A 22,411-nucleotide genomic window follows, 5' to 3' on the forward strand; every position below is an offset into this window, starting at 1 on the left:
GAGTACCTTCCACTGCTAACACTTGCTAGGGTCAACCTTGAGCACCTTCCACTGCTAACACTTGCTGGGGTCAACCTTGAGTACCTTCCACTGCTAACACTTGCTAGGGTCAACCTTGAGTACCTTCCACTGCTAACACTTGCTGGGGTCAACCTTGAGCACCTTCCACTGCTAACACTTGCTGGGGTCAACCTTGAGTACCTTCCACTGCTAACACTTGCTGGGGTCAACCTTGAGCACCTTCCACTGCTAACACTTGCTGGGGTCAACCTTGAGCACCTTCCACTGCTAACACTTGCTGGGGTCAACCTTGAGTACCTTCCACTGCTAACACTTGCTAGGGTCAACCTTGAGTACCTTCCACTGCTAACACTTGCTGGGGTCAACCTTGAGCACCTTCCACTGCTAACACTTGCTGGGGTCAACCTTGAGTACCTTCCACTGCTAACACTTGCTGGGGTCAACCTTGAGCACCTTCCACTGCTAACACTTGCTGGGGTCAACCTTGAGCACCTTCCACTGCTAACACTTGCTGGGGTCAACCTTGAGTACCTTCCACTGCTAACACTTGCTGGGGTCAACCTTGAGTACCTTCCACTGCTAACACTTGCTGGGGTCAACCTTGAGTACCTTCCACTGCTCACACGCTCTCTTAACCCATGCAGATTTTGCGCTTTTCAAGATATACGAGACATTACATGGCATTCCTTGGGTGTTGTATGACCCCTATGGGTTTAGCTCATCATCATAGTGTATATCATACACACACTGATAATAATAATAATAGTGATGCATGTAAGTTATATATGCACACTAAGAGTTTGATGTGCAACATTTGGGTATCTTTATTTAGGAAACTTTTCGCCAGCCAGTGGCTTCAGTCCATTGCAGAGGAACGCTGGAAAATGAGTTTGAGGTAATCAGTCCCTCCCTTCAGGCTGTACTGGAATGAAGAGGACACTGGCTGGAGAAACTTTTCCTAAACAGAGAAACCCAAATGTTGCGCCAGTGTCTCGTATATCAACTTGTGTGTTCTCTAAAAGCATTTATACACATATTGATGTTTGGTGTGTGGGTGTGCAGATGTACGTGATGTGCGTGCTGGACTACGAGTTCCACGTACTGGACAACGCCTTCCTGGTACATCGTCCTGGTATCAAGCGGCACCGGCGGGATCGGCATCGCGACCTGCTCACAGCCCATCAGAACTCTCTCCTTCACAACAAGATCACTCCTGAACTTCATACCATCTACGGCAAGAGAGGAATGTGCTTCTTGTAGCGTTTACAGGTTGGTCCTTATATGACACGCTTGCTAATACCATCACATACTTGATAATAAGATCTTAATAGTAATCTGTATTAGTGAGAGTCTTGTGGTCTCATGACTTAGCTAGTAGCGTCTCAGTTCACGACCGGGGTTCGATCTCTGGTACGAATGGAAACTTTGGGCACGTTTCCTTATACCTGATGCCCCTGTTCACTTAGCAGTAAGTAGGTACCTGGGTGTTAATAGTCTTACATCTGCCCCTGTTCACCTACAATGAGTGTGTACCGGGGTGTAAGTCACCTTACAACTGCTGCCCCTGTTCACCTAGCAGTAAGTAGGTACCTGGGTGTTAGTCGACTGGGGGAAGGGAATTAAACAACCCCAGTGGAAACAAGACAGTCTGATGACATGGCTTTGGTAATCCTGGGTTACTAAGCATCTGGGTTACTAAGCATCTGGGTTATTAAGCATCTGGGTTATTAAGCATCTGGGTTACTCAAACAAAATCTTATTCCTTGTGTTTAGTTTTCTTTCTGATCAATAGACGTAACCGGATAAAGCTACATTTATCTCTGCACTGTAACTCCAGCCAGTTACCGTATATATTGTCCCTACCAAGTTACTCTTAATGACTTTAAACACTAATGCAGATGAACCTTTGTCGATTCAATGACAAATTTAGTCACACTCAAGTTGAACTTAATGGGTACTATCCTGGTCATAACATGCAACACCCATTAAACACTGAAGCCCTTCAGAAGTAGATAAATATATTTAACGTGTTTTAACGGGCATAAAATGATTCACATTATTTTACACAACATTGGAAGTTATGCATCCATACATTTGTATTTAACTCTCTACCGTCATCGAAGTGGGAAGTACTTTTTTTAATATTTCAAACATCACAGGGTTTTGGTAGTTTCTTTCAACACACCGGCCGTATCCCACCGAGGCGGGGTGGCCCAAAAGGAAAAACGAAAGTTTCTCCTTTTACATTTAGTAATATATACAGGAGAAGGGGTTACTAGCCCCTTGCTCCCGGCATTTTAGTCGCCTCTTACGACACGCATGGCTTACGGAGGAAGAATTCTGTTCCACTTCCCCATGGAGAGGTTTTGGTAGCTATCTCAGCCATTTCAAAAAGCTGGGAATTGGTCCTACAACTTCGGTCATATCGCAGCTGCACAAGCCATTTGTTCCAAGAATCTTGATCTAGTTACTGTACACGTGTGTTGAAAAATTGAAATCTGGGGTTGAGGCTTCCTGTTGCTAGCGATAAAAATCAAACATCGACCTAGAGATTTCCAGCGGTAATACCCTTAATAATAATCATAAGAAGAGTGAGTACATAAGAACATAAGAAAGGAGGAACACTGCAGCAGGCCTGTTGGCCCATACTTGGCAGGTCCTTTACAATCTATCCCACTAACAAAACATTTGCCCAACCTAATTTTCATACGTAAAGGTGATTGTGGTGAACAGAAATGTGTTAACAGTACAAGTATGGCCAGCCACACTAGACTTCCTCACCTGCTCGACCACACCTCAAATTTGTATTGAGTAGTGATGGTGGTGGTGGTGGTGGTGGTGGTGGTGGTGGTGGTGGTGGTGATGGTGGTGGTGGTGGTGATGGTGGTGGTGGTGGTGGTGATGGTGGTGGTGGTGGTGATGGTGGTGGTGGTGGTGGGAAAAAAATCAATGTTGGGGTAGTGGTAAAGGCTAAATCAATGTTGAGTGTGTGTGTGTGTAACCATGTAAGGTTGGGCAAGTGAGAAAAAAACGAACATTGATGCACTAACAGAAGGTGGAATGAGAAACAGGGAAAGAAGCAAGAAAAACGACAATATGAAGATTGAGAGAGAGAGAGAGAGAGCAGGAAGTAAACAGGTTAATGGAGGAAAAAACAATCTCTACATTATTATCTTTCTGGTTATCAATATTTCTACATGTTTATGTCACTAACAAATTAATTCATAATATCCTTTTAAATTTTTAACTGTAACAATTATATTAAGTGTATCAACAGTGAGTGTCCTGGTGGCTAAAACTCCCGCTTCACACACGGAGGGCCCGGGTTCGATTCCCGGCGGGTGGAAACATTTCGACACGTTTCCTTACACCTGTTGTCCTGTTCACCTAGCAGCAAATAGGTACCTGGGTGTTAGTCGACTGGTGTGGGTCGCATCCTGGGGGACAAGATTAAGGACCCCAATGGAAATAAGTTAGACAGTCCTCGATGACGCATTGACTTTCTTGGGTTATCCTGGGTGGCTAACCCTCCGGGGTTAAAAATCCGAACGAAATCTTATCTTATCTTATCGCCGGCATGGGTGGAAACATTGAGCGCGTTACCTTACACTTGGTGTTACTGTTCACCTAGCAGTAAGTAGGTACCTGGGTGTTAATAGATTGGTGTGGGTGGCATCCTGGGGGACAAGATTGAGGACCACGGTGAAAATAAGACAGTCTCGATGACACATTGACTTTCTTGGGTTATCCTGGGTTAAAAATCCGAACTAAATCTTATCTTAAACGTTCAGCTAAGTGAGGTAAAATACGGCAGTGTTGTGAAGGTAGAACTCTTGGTACCAGTGCTGACTCTCCTCTCTTGGTACCAGTGCTGACTCTCCTCTCTTGGTACCAGTGCTGACTCTCCTCTCTTGGTACCAGTGCTGACTCTCCTCTCTTGGTACCAGTGCTGACTCTCCTCTCTTGGTACCAGTGCTGACTCTCCTCTCTTGGTACCAGTGCTGACTCTCCTCTCTTGGTACCAGTGCTGACTCTCCTCTCTTGGTACCAGTGCTGACTCTGGCTCTCTCTTGGTACCAGTGCTGACTCTCCTCTCTTGGTACCAGTGCTGACTCTCCTCTCTTGGTACCAGTGCTGACTCTCCTCTCTTGGTACCAGTGCTGACTCTCCTCTCAGTCACATTATGTCTGTACCAGTGCTGACTCTCCTCTCTTGGTACCAGTGCTGACTCTCCTCTCAGTCACATTATGTCTGTATAGTTTACACTGGTATACAGTATGTGTCTGTAGCTATGTACGTAACAGGAACGCATGTCCGATGATTTACAGTAAGTAGCAGGAGCACATAGGGGTGGTATACAGGGTACGTTTATACGTTACAGATACACATAGTGAATGTTCAGTGTCTGTATGTAATCATGGGGTGGAGGAGGCAGTCATGGGGTGGAGGAGGCAGTCATGGGATGTAGGAAGCAGTCACTTACTCACCCAAAACCAAATAAATACTGAATAACTGAACCTTATAAATTGTATATCTTAAATGTTTCTCACAATTATATCACATAAATGTTAAACCTAAAACCCAATCTAACTTTATTATTTTTTAAATTCACTACCTAACAGAATACTCCATTCTACTGAATTTACAACAATGCATGCAACCATATGACCTGTCTTTGTAATACTCACTTGTGCTTTATAGTAATCAGTTTACATTAATGTTTTTCACTGATTTCATCATTGCTTAGTTAATCTTAAGTTAATTTTAAGCCAGCCCGTAATGCTATGCATAGTATAAGTGGCTTTGGCATGCTGCTCTTATCTGTATTTTTTTTGTACCTCTGTAAGTGTGCTCAAATTATAAATAAATAAATAAATAAATAAATAAATAAATAAATAAATGAGGTGGATAAGGCAGTCATGGGGTGGATCAGGCAGTCATGGGGTTGAGGAAGCAGTCATGGGGTGGATCTGGCAGTCATGGGGTGTAGGAGGGAGTCATGGGGTGGGGAAGGCAGTTATGGGGTGGGGGAGGCAGTCATGGGGTGTAGGAGGCAGTCATGGGGTGGGGAGGCAGTCATGGGGTGTAGGAGGCAGTCATGGGGTGTAGGAGGCAGTCATGGGGTGGGGGAGGCAGTCATGGGGTGGATGAGACAGTCATGGGGTGGGGCAGACAGTCATGGGGTGTAGGAGGCAGTCATGGGGTGTAGGAGGCAGTCATGGGGTGTAGGAGGCAGTCATGGGGTGGGGGAGGCAGTCATCGGGTTGAGGAAGCAGTCATGGGGTGGATCTGGCAGTCATGGGGTTGAGGAAGCAGTCATGGGGTGGATCTGGCAGTCATGGGGTGTAGGAGGGAGTCATGGGGTGGGGAAGGCAGTTATGGGGTGGGGAAGGCAGTTATGGGGTGGGGGAGGCAGTCATGGGGTGTAGGAGGCAGTCATGGGGTGTAGGAGGCAGTCATGGGGTGGGGGAGGCAGTCATGGGGTGTAGGAGGCAGTCATGGGGTGGGGGAGGCAGTCATGGGGTGTAGGAGGCAGTCATGGGGTGTAGGAGGCAGTCATGGGGTGGGGGAGGCAGTCATGGGGTGGATGAGACAGTCATGGGGTGGGGCAGGCAGTCATGGGGTGTAGGAGGCAGTCATGGGGTGGGGCAGGCAGTCATGGGGTGTAGGAGGCAGTCATGGGGTGGGGGAGGCAGTCATGGGGTTGAGGAAGCAGTCATGGGGTGGATCTGGCAGTCATGGGGTGTAGGAGGGAGTCATGGGGTGGGGAAGGCATTTATGGAGTGGGGGAGGCAGTCATGGGGTGTAGGAGGCAGTCATGGGGTGTAGGAGGCAGTCATGGGATGGGGGAGGCAGTCATGGGGTGTAGGAGGCAGTCATGGGGTGTAGGAGGCAGTCATGGGGTGTAGGAGGCAGTCATGGGGTGGGGGAGGCAGTCATGGGGTGGATGAGACAGTCATGGGGTGGGGCAGGCAGTCATGGGGTGTAGGAGGCAGTCATGGGGTGTAGGAGGGAGTCATGGGGTGGGGAAGGCAGTGATGGGGTGGGTGAGGCAGTCATGGGGTGGGGGAGGCAGTCATGGGGTGGGGGAGGCAGTCATGGGGTGGGGCAGGCAGTAATGGGGTGGGGCAGGCAGTCATGGGGTGGAGGAGGCAGTCATGGGGTGGGGTAGGCAGTCATGGGGTGGATGAGACAGTCATGTGGTGGGGCAGGCAGTTATGGGGTGGAGGAGGCAGTTATGGGGTGGGGGAGGCAGTCATGGGGTGGGGGAGGCAGTCATGGGGTGGGGAAGGCAGTTATGGGGTGGGGGAGGCAGTCATGGGGTGGGGGAGGCAGTCATGGGGTGGGGGAGGCAGTCATGGGGTGGGGCAGGCAGTCATGGGGTGGAGGAGGCAGTCATGGGGTGGGGGAGGCAGTCATGGGGTGGATGAGACAGTCATGGGGTGGGGCAGGCAGTCATGGGGTGTAGGAGGCAGTCATGGGGTGGAGGAGGCAGTCATGGGGTGGATGAGACAGTCATGGGGTGGGGCAGGCAGTCATGGGGTGGAGGAGGCAGTCATGGGGTGGATGAGCCAGTCATGGGGTGGGGCAGGCAGTCATGGGGTGGGGCAGGCAGTCATGGGGTGGGGCAGGCAGTCATGGGGTGGGGCAGGCAGTCATGGGGTGGAGGAGGCAGTCATGGGGTGGATGAGACAGTCATGGGGTGGGGCAGGCAGTCATGGGGTGGAGGAGGCAGTCATGGGGTGGATGAGACAGTCATGGGGTGGATGAGACAATCATGGGGTGGGGGAGGCAGTCATGGGGTGGATGAGACAGTCATGGGGTGGGGGAGGCAGTCATGGGGTGGAGGAGGCAGTCATGGGGTGGGGGAGGCAGTCATGGGGTGGATGAGACAGTCATGGGGTGGGGGAGGCAGTCATGGGGTGTAGGAGGCAGTCATGGGGTGGGGCAGGCAGTCATGGGGTGGGGGAGGCAGTCATGGGGTGGATGAGACAGTCATGGGGTGGGGGAGGCAGTCATGGGGTGGATGAGACAGTCATGGGGTGGGGGGAGGCAGTCATGGGGTGGAGGAGGCAGCCATGGGGTGGGGAAGGCAGTCATGGGGTGGAGGAGGCAGTCATGGGGTGGGGCAGGCAGTCATGGGGTGGAGGAGGCAGTCATGGGGTGGGGCAGGCAGTCATGGGGTGGATGAGACAGTCATGGGGTGGGGCAGGCAGTCATGGGGTGGATGAGACAGTCATGGGGTGGGGCAGGCAGTCATGGGGTGGAGGAGGCAGTCATGGGGTGGATGAGACAGTCATGGGGTGGGGCAGGCAGTCATGGGGTGGGGCAGGCAGTCATGGGGTGGGGCAGGCAGTCATGGGGTGGATGAGACAGTCATGGGGTGGGGCAGGCAGTCATGGGGTGGAGGAGACAGTCATGGGGTGGGGCAGGCAGTCATGGGGTGGAGGAGGCAGTGTTGCCAGGCTCTCACACAGTCTCGGGTGGATACACTTAAAGATGATTAGTGGAGATGTAAATAATGTATATGTATCTTAGAACCTAACTGAAGGTGACACTATACTACCATATATGGTGACACTGTACTACCATATATGGTGACACTGTACTACCATACATGGTGACACTGTACTGCCATACATGGTGACACTATACTACCATATATGGTGACACTGTACTACCATATATGGTGACACTGTACTACCATATATGGTGACACTGTACTACCATATATGGTGACACTGTACTACCATATATGGTGACACTGTACTACCATATATGGTGACACTGTACTACCATATATGGTGACACTGTACTACCATATATGGTGACACTGTACTACCATATATGGTGACACTGTACTACCATATATGGTGACACTATACTACCATATATGGTGACACTGTACTACAATATATGGTGACACTGTACTACCATATACTACCATATATGGTGACACTGTACTACCATACATGGTGACACTGTACTACCATATATGGTGACACTGTACTACCATATATGGTGACACTATACTACCATATATGGTGACACTGTACTACCATATATGGTGACACTGTACTACCATATATGGTGACACTGTACTACCATATATGGTGACACTGTACTACCATATATGGTGACACTGTACTACCATATATGGTGACACTATACTACCATATATGGTGACACTGTACTACCATATATGGTGACACTGTACTACCATACATGGTGACACTATACTACCATACATGGTGACACTGTACTACCATACATGGTGACACTGTACTACCATATATGGTGACACTATACTACCATATATGGTGACACTGTACCCCCATACATGGTGACACTATACTACCATATATGGTGACACTATACTACCATATATGGTGACACTGTACTACCATATATGGTGACACTGTACTACCATATATGGTGACACTGTACTACCATATATGGTGACACTATACTACCATATATGGTGACACTGTACTACCATATATGGTGACACTATACTACCATATATGGTGACACTGTACACTGTACTACCATACATGGTGACACTGTACTACCATACATGGTGACACTATACATATATGGTGACACTATACTACCATATATGGTGACACTGTACTACCATATATGGTGACACTATACTACCATATATGGTGACACTGTACTACCATATATGGTGACACTGTACTACCATATATGGTGACACTATACTACCATATATGGTGACACTGTACTACCATATATGGTGACACTATACTACCATATATGGTGACACTGTACTACCATATATGGTGACACTATACTACCATATATGGTGACACTGTACTACCATATATGGTGACACTGTACTACCATATATGGTGACACTGTACTACCATACTATACTACCATACATGGTGACACTGTATACATGGTGACACTATGCCATATATGGTGACACTATACTACCATATATGGTGACACTGTACTACCATATATGGTGACACTATACTACCATACTGTACTATATATACTACCATATATGGTGACACTGGTGACACTGTACTACCATACCATGGTGACACTGTACTATACCATATATGGTGACACTGTATACTACCATATATGGTGACACTGTACTACCATATATGGTGACACTATACTACCATATATGGTGACACTGTACTACCATATATGGTGACACTATACTACCATATATGGTGACACTGTACTACCATATATGGTGACACTGTACTACCATATATGGTGACACTATACCATATATGGTGACACTATACCATATATGGTGACACTATACTACCATATATGGTGACACTGTACTACCATATATGGTGACACTATACTACCATATATGGTGACACTGTACTACCATATATGGTGACACTATACTACCATATATGGTGACACTATACTACCATATATGGTGACACTGTACTACCATATATGGTGACACTATACTATCATATATGGTGACACTATACTACCATATATGGTGACACTGTACTACCATATATGGTGACACTATACTACCATATATGGTGACACTATACTACCATATATGGTGACACTGTACTACCATATATGGTGACACTATACTACCATATATGGTGACACTATACTACCATATATGGTGACACTATACTACCATATATGGTGACACTATACTACCATATATGGTGACACTATACTACCATATATGGTGACACTGTACCACCATATATGATGACACTATACTACCATATATGGTGACACTGTACTACCATATATGGTGACACTATACTACCATATATGGTGACACTGTACTACCATATATGGTGACACTATACTACCATATATGGTGACACTATACTACCATATATGGTGACACTGTACTACCATATATGGTGACACTATACTACCATATATGGTGACATGGTGACACTATACTACCATATATGGTGACACTGTACTACCATATATGGTGACACTGTACTACCATATATGGTGACACTGTACTACCATATATGGTGACACTATACTACCATATATGGTGACACTGTACTACCATATATGGTGACACTGTACTACCATATATGGTGACACTGTACTACCATATATGGTGACACTGTACTACCATACATGGTGACACTGTACTACCATATATGGTGACACTATACTACCATATATGGTGACACTGTACTACCATATATGGTGACACTGTACTACCATATATGGTGACACTATACTACCATATATGGTGACACTATACCATATATGGTACTACCATATATGGTGACACTATACTACCATATATGGTGACACTACTACCATATATGGTACTACCATATATGGTGACACTGTACTACCATATATGGTGACACTATACTACCATATATGTACTACCATATATGGTGACACTGTACTACCATATATGGTGACACTGTACTACCATATATGGTGACACTGTACCACCATATATGGTGACACTGTACTACCATATATGGTGACACTGTACTACCATATATGGTGACACTGTACTACCATATATGGTGACACTATACTACCATATATGGTGACACTATACCATATATGGTGACACTATACTACCATATATGGTGACACTGTACCACCATACATGGTCACACTATACTACCATACATGGTGACACTGTACCACCATACATGGTGACACTGTACTGCCATATATGGTGACACTATACTACCATATATGGTGACACTGTACTACCATATATGGTGACACTATACTACCATATATGGTGACACTGTACTACCATATATGGTGACACTATACTACCATATATGGTGACACTGTACTACCATATATGGTGACACTGTACTACCATATATGGTGACACTGTACTACCATATATGGTGACACTATATATATGGTGACACTGTACTACCATATATGGTGACACTGTACTACCATACTATGGTGACACTGTACTACCATATATGGTGACACTGTACAACCATACTACTACCATATATGGTGACACTGTACTACCATATATGGTGACACTGTACTACCATATATGGTGACACTGTACTACCATATATGGTGACACTGTACTACCATATATGGTGACACTGTACTACCATATATGGTGACACTATACTACCATATATGGTGACACTATACTACCATATATGGTGACACTATACTACCATATATGGTGACACTGTACTACCATATATGGTGACACTGTACTACCATATATGGTGACACTGTACTACCATATATGGTGACACTATACTACCATATATGGTACTACCATATATGGTGACACTGTACTACCATATATGGTGACACTATACTACCATACATGGTGACACTGTACTACCATATATGGTGACACTATACTACCATACATGGTGACACTGTACTACCATATATGGTGACACTATACTACCATATATGGTGACACTATACTACCATATATGGTGACACTGTACTACCATATATGGTGACACTATACTACCATATATGGTGACACTGTACTACCATATATGGTGACACTATACTACCATATATGGTGACACTGTACTACCATATATGGTGACACTATACTACCATATATGGTGACACTGTACTGCCATATATGGTGACACTATACTACCATATATGGTGACACTGTACCACCATATATGGTGACACTATACTACCATATATGGTGACACTGTACTGCCATATATGGTGACACTATACTACCATATATGGTGACACTACTACCATATATGGTGACACTATACTACCATATATGGTGACACTATACTACCATACATGGTGACACTGTACTACCATATATGGTGACACTATACTACCATACATGGTGATACTGTACTGCCATACATGGCCACGCTGTACTACCATACATGGTGACACTATACTACCATATATGGTGACACTATACTACCATACATGGTGACACTATACTACCATATATGGTGACACTATACTACCATATATGGTGACACTGTACTACCATACATGGTGACACTATACTACCATATATGGTGACACTGTACTACCATACATGGTGACACTATACTACCATATATGGTGACACTGTACTACCATATATGGTGACACTGTACCACCATACATGGCCACACTGTACTACCATATATGGTGACACTGTACTACTATATATGGTGACACTGTACCACCATACATGGTCACGCTGTACCACCATACATCGTCACACTGTACTACCATACATGGTGACACTACTCCCATACATGGTCACGCTGTACCACCATACATGGTCACACTGTACTACCATATATGGTGACACTGTACTACCATACATGGTCACGCTGTACCACCATACATGGTCACACTGTACTACCATACATGGTCACACTGTACCACCATACATGGTCACACTGTACTACCATACATGGTCACGCTGTACCACCATACATGGTCACGCTGTACCACCATACATGGCCACACTGTACTGCCATACATGGCTACACTACTACCATACATGGTCACGCTGTACCACCATACATGGCCACACTGTACTGCCATACATGGCTACACTACTACCATACATGGTCACGCTGTACCACCATACATGGCCACACTGTACCACCATACATGGTCACGCTGTACCACCATACATGGTCACGCTGTACTACCATACATGGTCACGCTGTACCACCATACATGGTCACGCTGTACCACCATACATGGTCACGCTGTACCACCATACATGGCCACACTGTACCACCATACATGGTCACGCTGTACTACCATACATGGTCACGCTGCACCACCATACATGGTCACGCTGTACCACCATACATGGCCACACTGTACTGCCATACATGGCTACACTGTACTACCATACATGGTCACGCTGTACCACCATACATGGCCACACTGTACCACCATACATGGTCACGCTGTACCACCATACATGGTCACGCTGTACCACCATACATGGCCACACTGTACTGCCATACATGGCTACACTGGACTACCATACATGGCCACACTGTACCACCATACATGGCTACACTGTACTACCATACATGGTCACGCTGTACCACCATACATGGCTACACTGGACTACCATACATGGTCACGCTGTACTACCATACATGGCTACACTGTACTACCATACATGGTCACGCTGTACCACCATACATGGCTACACTGTACTGCCATACATGGCTACACTGGACTACCATACATGGTCACGCTGTACCACCATACATGGCTACACTGTACTACCATACATGGTCACGCTGTACCACCATACATGGCTACACTGGACTACCATACATGGTCACGCTGTACCACCATACATGGCTACACTGTACTACCATACATGGTCACGCTGTACCACCATACATGGCTACACTGGACTACCATACATGGTCACGCTGTACCACCATACATGGCTACACTGGACTACCATACATGGTCACGCTGTACCACCATACATGGCTACACTGGACTACCATACATGGTCACGCTGTACCACCATACATGGCTACACTGTACTACCATACATGGTCACGCTGTACCACCATACATGGCCACACTGTACTGCCATACATGGCTACACTGGACTACCATACATGGTCACGCTGTACCACCATACATGGTTACACAGTACTACCATACATGGTCACGCTGTACCACCATACATGGCCACACTGTACTGCCATACATGGCTACACTGGACTACCATACATGGTCACGCTGTACCACCATACATGGCCACACTGTACTGCCATACATGGCTACACTGGACTACCATACATGGCCACACTGTACTGCCATACATGGCTACACTGGACTACCATACATGACCACACAGTACCACAATACATGGCTACACTGTACTGCCATACATGGCTACACTGGACTACCATACATGGCTACACTGTACTGCCATACATGGCTACACTGGACTACCATATATGGTCACGCTGCACCACCATACATGGTCATGCTGTAGCACCATACATGGCCACATTGTACTGCCATACATGGCTACACTGTACTGCCATACATGGCTACACTGGACTACCATACATGGCTACACTGTACTGCCATACATGGCTACACTGTACTACCATACATGGCTACACTGGACTACCATACATGGCTACACTGTACTGCCATACATGGCTACACTGGACTACCATACATGGCTACACTGTACTGCCATACATGGTCACGCTGTACCACCATACATGACCACACTGTACTGCCATACATGGCTACACTGGACTACCATACATGGTCACGCTGCACCACCATACATGGTCATGCTGTAGCACAATACATGGCCACATTGTACTGCCATACATGGCTACACTACTACCATACATGGTCACGTTGTACCACCATACATGGCCACACTGTACTGCCATACATGGCTACACTGGACTACCATAGATGACCACACAGTACCACCATACATGGCCACACTGTATTACCATACATGGCTACACTGGACTACCATACATGGTCACGCTGTACTGCCATACATGGCTACACTGTACTACGATACATGGTCACGCTGTACCACCATACATGGCCACACTGTACTGCCATACATGGCTACACTGGAGTACCATACATGGCTACACTGGACTACCATACATGGTCACGCTGTACTGCCATACATGGCTACACTGTACTACGATACATGGTCACCCTGTACCACCATACATGGCCACACTGTACTGCTATACATGGCTACACTGGACTACCATACATGACCACACAGTACAACCATAGATGGCCACACTGTATTACCATACATGGCTACACTGGACTACCATACATGGTCACGCTGTACTGCCATACATGGCTACACTGTACTACGATACATGGTCACGCTGTACCACCATACATGGCCACACTGTACTGCTGTACATGGCTACACTGGACTACCATACATGGTCACGCTGTACCACCATACATGGCCACACTGTACTGCCATACATGGCTACACTGGACTACCATACATGGCTACACTGGACTACCATACATGGTCACGCTGTACTGCCCTACATGGCTACACTGTACTACGATACATGGTCACGCTGTACCACCATACATGGCCACACTGTACTGCCATACATGGCTACACTGGACTACCATACATGGCTACACTGGACTACCATACATGGTCACGCTGTACTGCCATACATGGCTACACTGTACTACGATACATGGTCACGCTGTACCACCATACATGGCCACACTGTATTACCATACATGGCTACACTGGACTGACATACATGGCCGCACTGTACTACCATACATGGCTACACTGTACTACCATACATGGTCACGCTGTACCACCATACATGGCCACACTGTATTACCATACATGGCTACACTGTACTACCATACATGGTCACGCTGTACCACCATACATGGCCACACTGTACTGCCATACATGGCTACACTGTACTACCATACATGGTCACGCTGTACCACCATACATGGCCACACTGTACTGCCATACATGGCTACACTGGACTACCATACATGACCACACAGTACCACAATACATGGCTACACTGTACTGCCATACATGGCTACACTGGACTACCATACATGGCTACACTGTACTGCCATACATGGCTACACTGTACTACCATACATGGTCACGCTGTACCACCATACATGGCCACACTGTACTGCCATACATGGCTACACTGGACTACCATACATGACCACACAGTACCACCATACATGGCCACACTGCATTACCATACATGGCTACACTGGACTGCCATACATGGCCACACTGTATTACCATACATGGCTACACTGTACTACCATACATGGTCAGGCTGTAACACCATACATGGTCACACTGTACTACCATACATGGCTACACTGTACTATCATACATGGTCACGCTGTACCACCATACATGGCCACACTGTACTACCATACATGGCCACACAGGGGGATGTGTTTGAAGAGGCTGCGTAATGTGAAAGAGGGTGAAGTAGTCTTGAAGTGGGCGATGTAATCATTCCTGCATGAGTGGAGGACCTGCCATCATTCCTCCATCAGTGGAGGGCCTGCCATTATTCCTCCATCAGTACAGGACCTGCCGTCATTCCTCCATAAGTGCAGGACCTGCCGTCATTCCTCCATCAGTGCAGGACCTACCGTCATTCCTCCATCAGTGCAGGACCTACCGTCATTCCTTCATCGGCGGAGGACCTGCCGTCATTCCTTCATCGGCGGAGGACCTGCCGTCATTCCTCCATCGGTGGAGGACCTGCCGTCATTCCTCCATCGGTGGAGGACCTGCCATCATTCCTCCATTATTGCAGGACCTACCATCATTCCCGCATCAGTGGAGGACCTGCCATTATTCCTCCATCAGTGGAGGACTTGCCATTATTCCTCCATCAGTGGAGGGCCTGCCATTATTCCTCCATCAGTGCAGGACCTGCCGTTATTCCTCCATCAGTGCAGGACCTGCCATCATTCCTCCATCAGTGCAGGACCTACCGTCATTCCTTCATCGGTGGATGACCTGCCGTCATTCCTCCATCGGTGGAGGGCCTGCCGTCATTCCTCCATCGGTGGAGGACCTGCCATCATTCCTCCATTATTGCAGGACCTGCCATCATTCCCGCATCAGTGGAGGACCTGCCATCATTCCTCCATCAGTGGAGGACCTGCCATCATTCCTCCATCGGTGGAGGACCTGCCATCATTCCTCCATCGGTGGAGGATCTACCATTATTCCTCCATCAGTGGACCTACCATCATTCCTCCATCGGTGGAGGACCCACCATCATTCCTCCATCAGTGGAGGACCCACCATCATTCCTCCATCAGTGGAGGACCCACCATCATTCCTCCATCAGTGGAGGACCTACCATCATTCCTCCATCAGTGGAGGACCTACCATCATTCCTCCATCAGCGGAGGACCTACCATCATTCCTCCATCAGTGGAGGACCTACCATCATTCCTCCATCAGTGGAGGACCTACCATCATTCCTCCATCAGTGGAGGACCTACCATCATTCCTCCATCAGTGGAGGACCTACCATCATTCCTCCATCAGTGGAGGACCTACCATCATTCCTCCATCAGCGGAGGACCTACCATCATTCCTCCATCAGTGGAGGACCTACCATCATTCCTCCATCAGTGGAGGACCTACCATCATTCCTCCATCAGTGGAGGACCTACCATCATTCCTCCATCAGTGGAGGACCTACCATCATTCCTCCATCAGTGGAGGACCTACCATCATTCCTCCATCAGTGGAGGACCTACCATCATTCCTCCATCAGTGGAGGACCTACCATCATTCCTCCATCAGTGGAGGACCTACCATCATTCCTCCATCAGTGGAGGACCCACCATCATTCCTCCATCAGTGGAGGACCTACCATCATTCCTCCATTAGCGGAGGACCTACCATCATTCCTCCATCAGTGGAGGACCTACCATCATTCCTCCATCAGTGGAGGACCTACCATCATTCCTCCATCAGTGGAGGACCTACCATCATTCCTCCATCAGTGGAGGACCTACCATCATTCCTCCATCAGTGGAGGACCTACCATCATTCCTCTATCAGTGGAGGACCTACCATCATTCCTCCATCAGTGGAGGACCTGCCGTCTATCAGTAGTAGTATTAACTCTACCTGGTATTGGTAGTTGTTAAAATTAACGTCTTGTTGGTCATGTGACACCGTTGTTACTTGCTGGTATTGTTATATCTACCCGGGCTGTCTCTCCCCTGGTGTTCATGTCAGTTTTATAGATGGTGCAGGTGGTACACCTGGGTTTAATGGAAATGTTAATGTGGCTCTTAGTGTGGTTCCCTGGCCCTTTCCCTGCTGTGACTCCTGCTGGTACAAGCACCTCAGTTATGTTGCTGGTACAAGTACCTCGGTTATGCTGTGCTGCTGGTACAAGTACCTCAGTTATGCTGTGCTGCTTTTACAATTACCTCAGTTATGCTGCTGGTACCAGCGCCTCATTTCCGCTGCTGGTACCAGCACCTCATATATGCTGCTGGTACCAGCACCTCATATATGCTACTGGTACCAGCACCTCATATATGCTACTGGTACCAGCACCTCATATATGCTGCTGGTATCAGCACCTTTCAATCATCAGGACACGTACTGATGGCTTCTGACTCAAAGAACTGAATATATCCTCTCCTTCCTTGGATCAAATTTTAATGCCTCCCACTTCCTAAGTGTTGTATGGGTGGGGATATAACCCGTGATCAGAGAGTCAAAACTCCAGACCGACGCTTCTGTACCTTACCAAATATACCTACTAACAATATCTAGCTTCTTGATCCCAAGATCTTGTCCGAGGGCTTCGATCCAGGAAATAAATCGGGTTGCCCAGCAGCCCTCTCCTCTCCCTCTCTTCCTCTTTGAAGTATGGCCTGAAACATTTGTTTAAACGTTCCTTCCCCACCAGTTAATCCTCCTCCCCTCCTTCCTTCCCTCCCTCCATCCTTCCACTCCTCCAGGGCCGTCTCGAGACACCTCGTTACTGTTTCTCCCCAAGTAACTTATACGAGTTTCCAGGAAGTAAATTGGTTTAATTCTTCTCCCCACAAGTTCCCCAATTACGGACACCTTGCCTACCTTCCAGCCCACTACCTGCCCGTTTGTCAGACCTGCCTCCTTGCCTGCCTGCCTTCTTGCTATTGGCTTCTTTCTCAGCCTTGTTGCTAGTGATTACTTGGTAGTGTGTCATATATCACCGTTGATGGTGGCCATGTGTACCTGTCTCGGTACCCACCCCACACTTCACCACCCACCCCACACTTCACCATCCACCCCACACTTCACCACCCCGCACCTTGTTACCCAAAACAAACTTCACAAACCACTCTACACCTCATTACAAATACTACACCTCAACCCCCACTTGACACCCCACACCATCACACTCGCCTCCATCTGACTAGATTATTACCCACGGGAGTCGACTAACACCCAGGTACTTAAGTATTTACTGCTAGGTGAACAACAACAGCAGGTGCTAGGAACCTTACCCATACGTCTCGTAGTGGCCTAATCCATCCAGATTCTGAAGTTAAAAATATATATAATTACGATTCCTCACTCTCTGTATCCCCTTAATATCCCTCCTGTACCCTCTTAGTATCCCTCCTGTATTTTCTCAGTATCCCTCTTGTATCCCAAAGGAGCTTAAATGTGTGTGTGTGTGTGTATGTGTGTATGATTGTATAGTTTTTATGTACATGTGTACTCATCTGATTATGTATGAAATATGCACATTTGTGTGTGCATTTATTAGTGTATAGTAGTAGTGGTGATGTTGCTAGTAGTGGTGTTGCTAGTAGTGGTGGTGTTGCTAGTGGTGGTCTTGTTAGTAGTGTTGCTAGTGGTGGTCTTGTTAGTAGTAGTGGTCTTGTTAGTAGTAGTGTTGCTAGTGGTGGTCTTGTTAGTAGTAGTGTTGCTAGTGGTGGTCTTGTTAGTAGTGTTGCTAGTGGTGGTCTTGTTAGTAGTAGTGTTGCTAGTGGTGGTCTTGTTAGTAGTAGTGTTGCTAGTGGTGGTCTTGTTAGTGTTGCTAGTGGTGGTCTTGTTAGTAGTGGTGGTCTTGTTAGTAGTAGTGTTGCTAGTGGTGGTCTTGTTAGTAGTAGTGTTGCTAGTGGTGATCTTGTTAGTGTTGCTAGTGGTGGTCTTGTTAGTAGTAGTGGTCTTGTTAGTAGTAGTGTTGCTAGTGGTGGTCTTGTTAGTAGTGTTGCTAGTGGTGATCTTGTTAGTAGTGTTGCTAGTGGTGGTCTTGTTAGTAGTAGTGTTGCTAGTGGTGGTAGTGTTGCTAGTAGTGGTGGTGGTGGTGATGATACACAGTGTGCGACACACCAAATTGGTTTCCGTCAATTTATCGACTTTCATGTCAGTGAGGCTGACGGCCCACCTGGATAATGTTGACCTGTCATGTCTCTACCCCATTACTGTTCCCTTCCCTCCCTTCACCCGTATACTACACCCCCTCTACACTACCCCATTACTGCTACCCCCCATTTCTGTTCATTCATTATGTAATGCACAAGTGTATGGGGTAAAGTTATGATTAGCATTACCTCTATATTAATGGGAAACGTTAAACCCGTCGGGGTCATAAAGGGCTTCATGAATGACAGGTAATTACGTTGTTTAAGGAAAGGTTAGCTGAGATTTCTTAGATAAAGATTTTATCATAATAAAAAAGAAGCGCTTAACCACAAGGGCTTTACAACGCTGTCTTAGATCAAGAGCCCTTTACCGGCGTTACTTAAGGCAGCCGTCCTTGAAGGGTAATTACTGAACAATCTGTTTTTCCATGTCCGAGTATCAGCAGTTGTAATATCAACCCTCTGTATTTCAGAGTTTGAGCTGTGTAGCTGACATGAGAGACTACCATCGTCACCACAAGCATCGTCACCACAACCACCGTCACCACGTTCATCGTCACCACAACCACCGTCACCACGTTCATCGTCCTCAGCCACCGTCACCACAACCACCACCACTTCCATCACCACCAGCATCTTGCTATGAAGTCCAGCGATGTAAGAGTCCGTTAGAGGGCAACATGTCGCCAACTTGCTGTGTATTCGTCTTTGAATATCATACTCAGAAAATCCATGTTCATACGAACCTTCAAGTGTAACTTGTAGCCCCAACACTATCCACTATGAAAGACTTGCTTGAGGAACAAGACACGCTGAGTAGAAAGTCACATTTTCTTCCCACTTCTAACATGTAACTCTAGGAGTGTTATCGAAAAAAATTGGTACTTCAGTAAGTGTTAATTAGTGCATCTTTACAGTACTAAATCTTACGTAGACTTGAAAATATTGTTTAAAGTGTTATTAGTCAGATACTAAGTGCATATCAGTGTTAATATCGAACAACTGTGATGCTGCCATATATATATATATATATATATATATATATATATATATATATATATATATATATATATATATATATATATATATATATTAACAATGTACATCGAGAAGTCTGTGTACATACGACAGTTTATCGTAGTCCCTCTTTTAGGGATAAACAGGTTCTTGCCTCAGTGTCCAGTTTAACCAAAGAATGATGCTAATGACTACTAGTAGTCGAAGTATTGAAAGTAGTATCACCTTGAGCGAACTCTGAGAGTGAGAGGTATCTGAGGGAGTCGGTGAAGGTGGTTGGTAAGGTTCTGTGGAGTTCCTGCGCTCAATTCACATCTCTAAGCTTCACAAGTATTGGATCTCTACAAGGAGTCTCGGAGCCTCTTGAGAATCTAATAAGTGTCCAATCTCATAAGTAACCGAGATTCATTTTTGGGGGTTTCATGGGGACTGTCGGACAGTCACAGGAAATTTCCAGAACTTTAAAATGAATTTAGGTCTCTACGGAGATTATATATAGAAGCTTCACAAAGTCTCTTGGGGCTTCATAGTCTCTTGAAGCTTCACAAAGAGGCTTGAGGCTTTATAAAATCTCAATAGTTCCTTGTATGAAGTCCACTAGAAGTCTTCGGGTTCCGCAGGGAAATTTTAGAGCCATCAGAGTTTTGAAGTTTCGATGTATGGCAGCTTCGAAATCTTGGCTCATGTCTTTCATTACTTAAACGAAAAAAAAAAAAGTTAAAACTCGTCGAATTATGTGGGTATTTATGTTACAAACTAATGTTGTTAATGTTGGTTAACTAACATTACAGATAAGATTTTTTTTTTTTGAGGTTATATTCTGTTCAGTGTAAAGTGAGAGTGACCTTACACGGGTTGGAAATACTTGTTTCCCAGGAGAGTTTATTGATGAACAAGTGAACATGTGCAACAGTCAACCTCGGTGGTAGGCCTTCTAAGTTCTGACTATATTCTGAAAGCCATATTCCTACCCCCCTCCCGGCCCCCATCCGTTTTTACGATGCTCTGTGATGTAGTTTCATTATTTTGTTAATATGAAATACTGGAGGCAAGGTGTTATACACTGCATTATGGTCAGTACCTGTTGGTTTTGACGTCAGGTTACTACATCCGCTTGTAGGGACGTCAGGTGACGGTACTTGCTGGTTGTGATGTTAGGTGTCAGTGCCTGTTGGTTGTGATGTTAGGTTTCAGTGCCTGTTGGTTGTGATGTTAGGTGTCAGTGCCTGCTGGTTGTGATGTCAGGTGCTTATACCTTCTGATAGCACTTCCTGGCTTTGATGTCAGGTAACTGCACTTGCTAGTTGTGACGTCAGGTAACTGCACTTACTGGTTGTGACGTCAGGTGACGGTACTTGCTGGTTGTGACGTCAGGTGACGGTACTTGCTGGTTGTGACGTCAAGTGACGGTAATGAAGTGTAGCTTCAAGGTGGACGATAAGACGAA

General features: G+C 46.3%; 1 protein-coding gene across 2 annotated transcripts in view; it reads left to right on the forward strand.

Moving 5' to 3' along the window:
• The window catches only part of LOC128703411 (beta-1,4-glucuronyltransferase 1), a 95,093-nt gene extending 74,136 nt beyond the window's left edge, over window positions 1-20,957 (forward strand). For both annotated transcript variants that reach the window (XM_053798052.2, XM_053798051.2), the window contains exons 3-4: window positions 1,084-1,290; window positions 20,421-20,957. In XM_053798052.2, the coding sequence (XP_053654027.1) occupies window positions 1,084-1,281 (198 nt within the window). In that variant the 3' untranslated portion in view covers window positions 1,282-1,290; window positions 20,421-20,957. The remainder of the gene's footprint in view (window positions 1-1,083; window positions 1,291-20,420) is intronic.
• Window positions 20,958-22,411: the final 1,454 nt, after the last annotated feature.

Source organism: Cherax quadricarinatus, chromosome 93, assembly GCF_038502225.1.
Source record: "Cherax quadricarinatus isolate ZL_2023a chromosome 93, ASM3850222v1, whole genome shotgun sequence".
NCBI lineage: Eukaryota > Metazoa > Arthropoda > Malacostraca > Decapoda > Parastacidae > Cherax > Cherax quadricarinatus.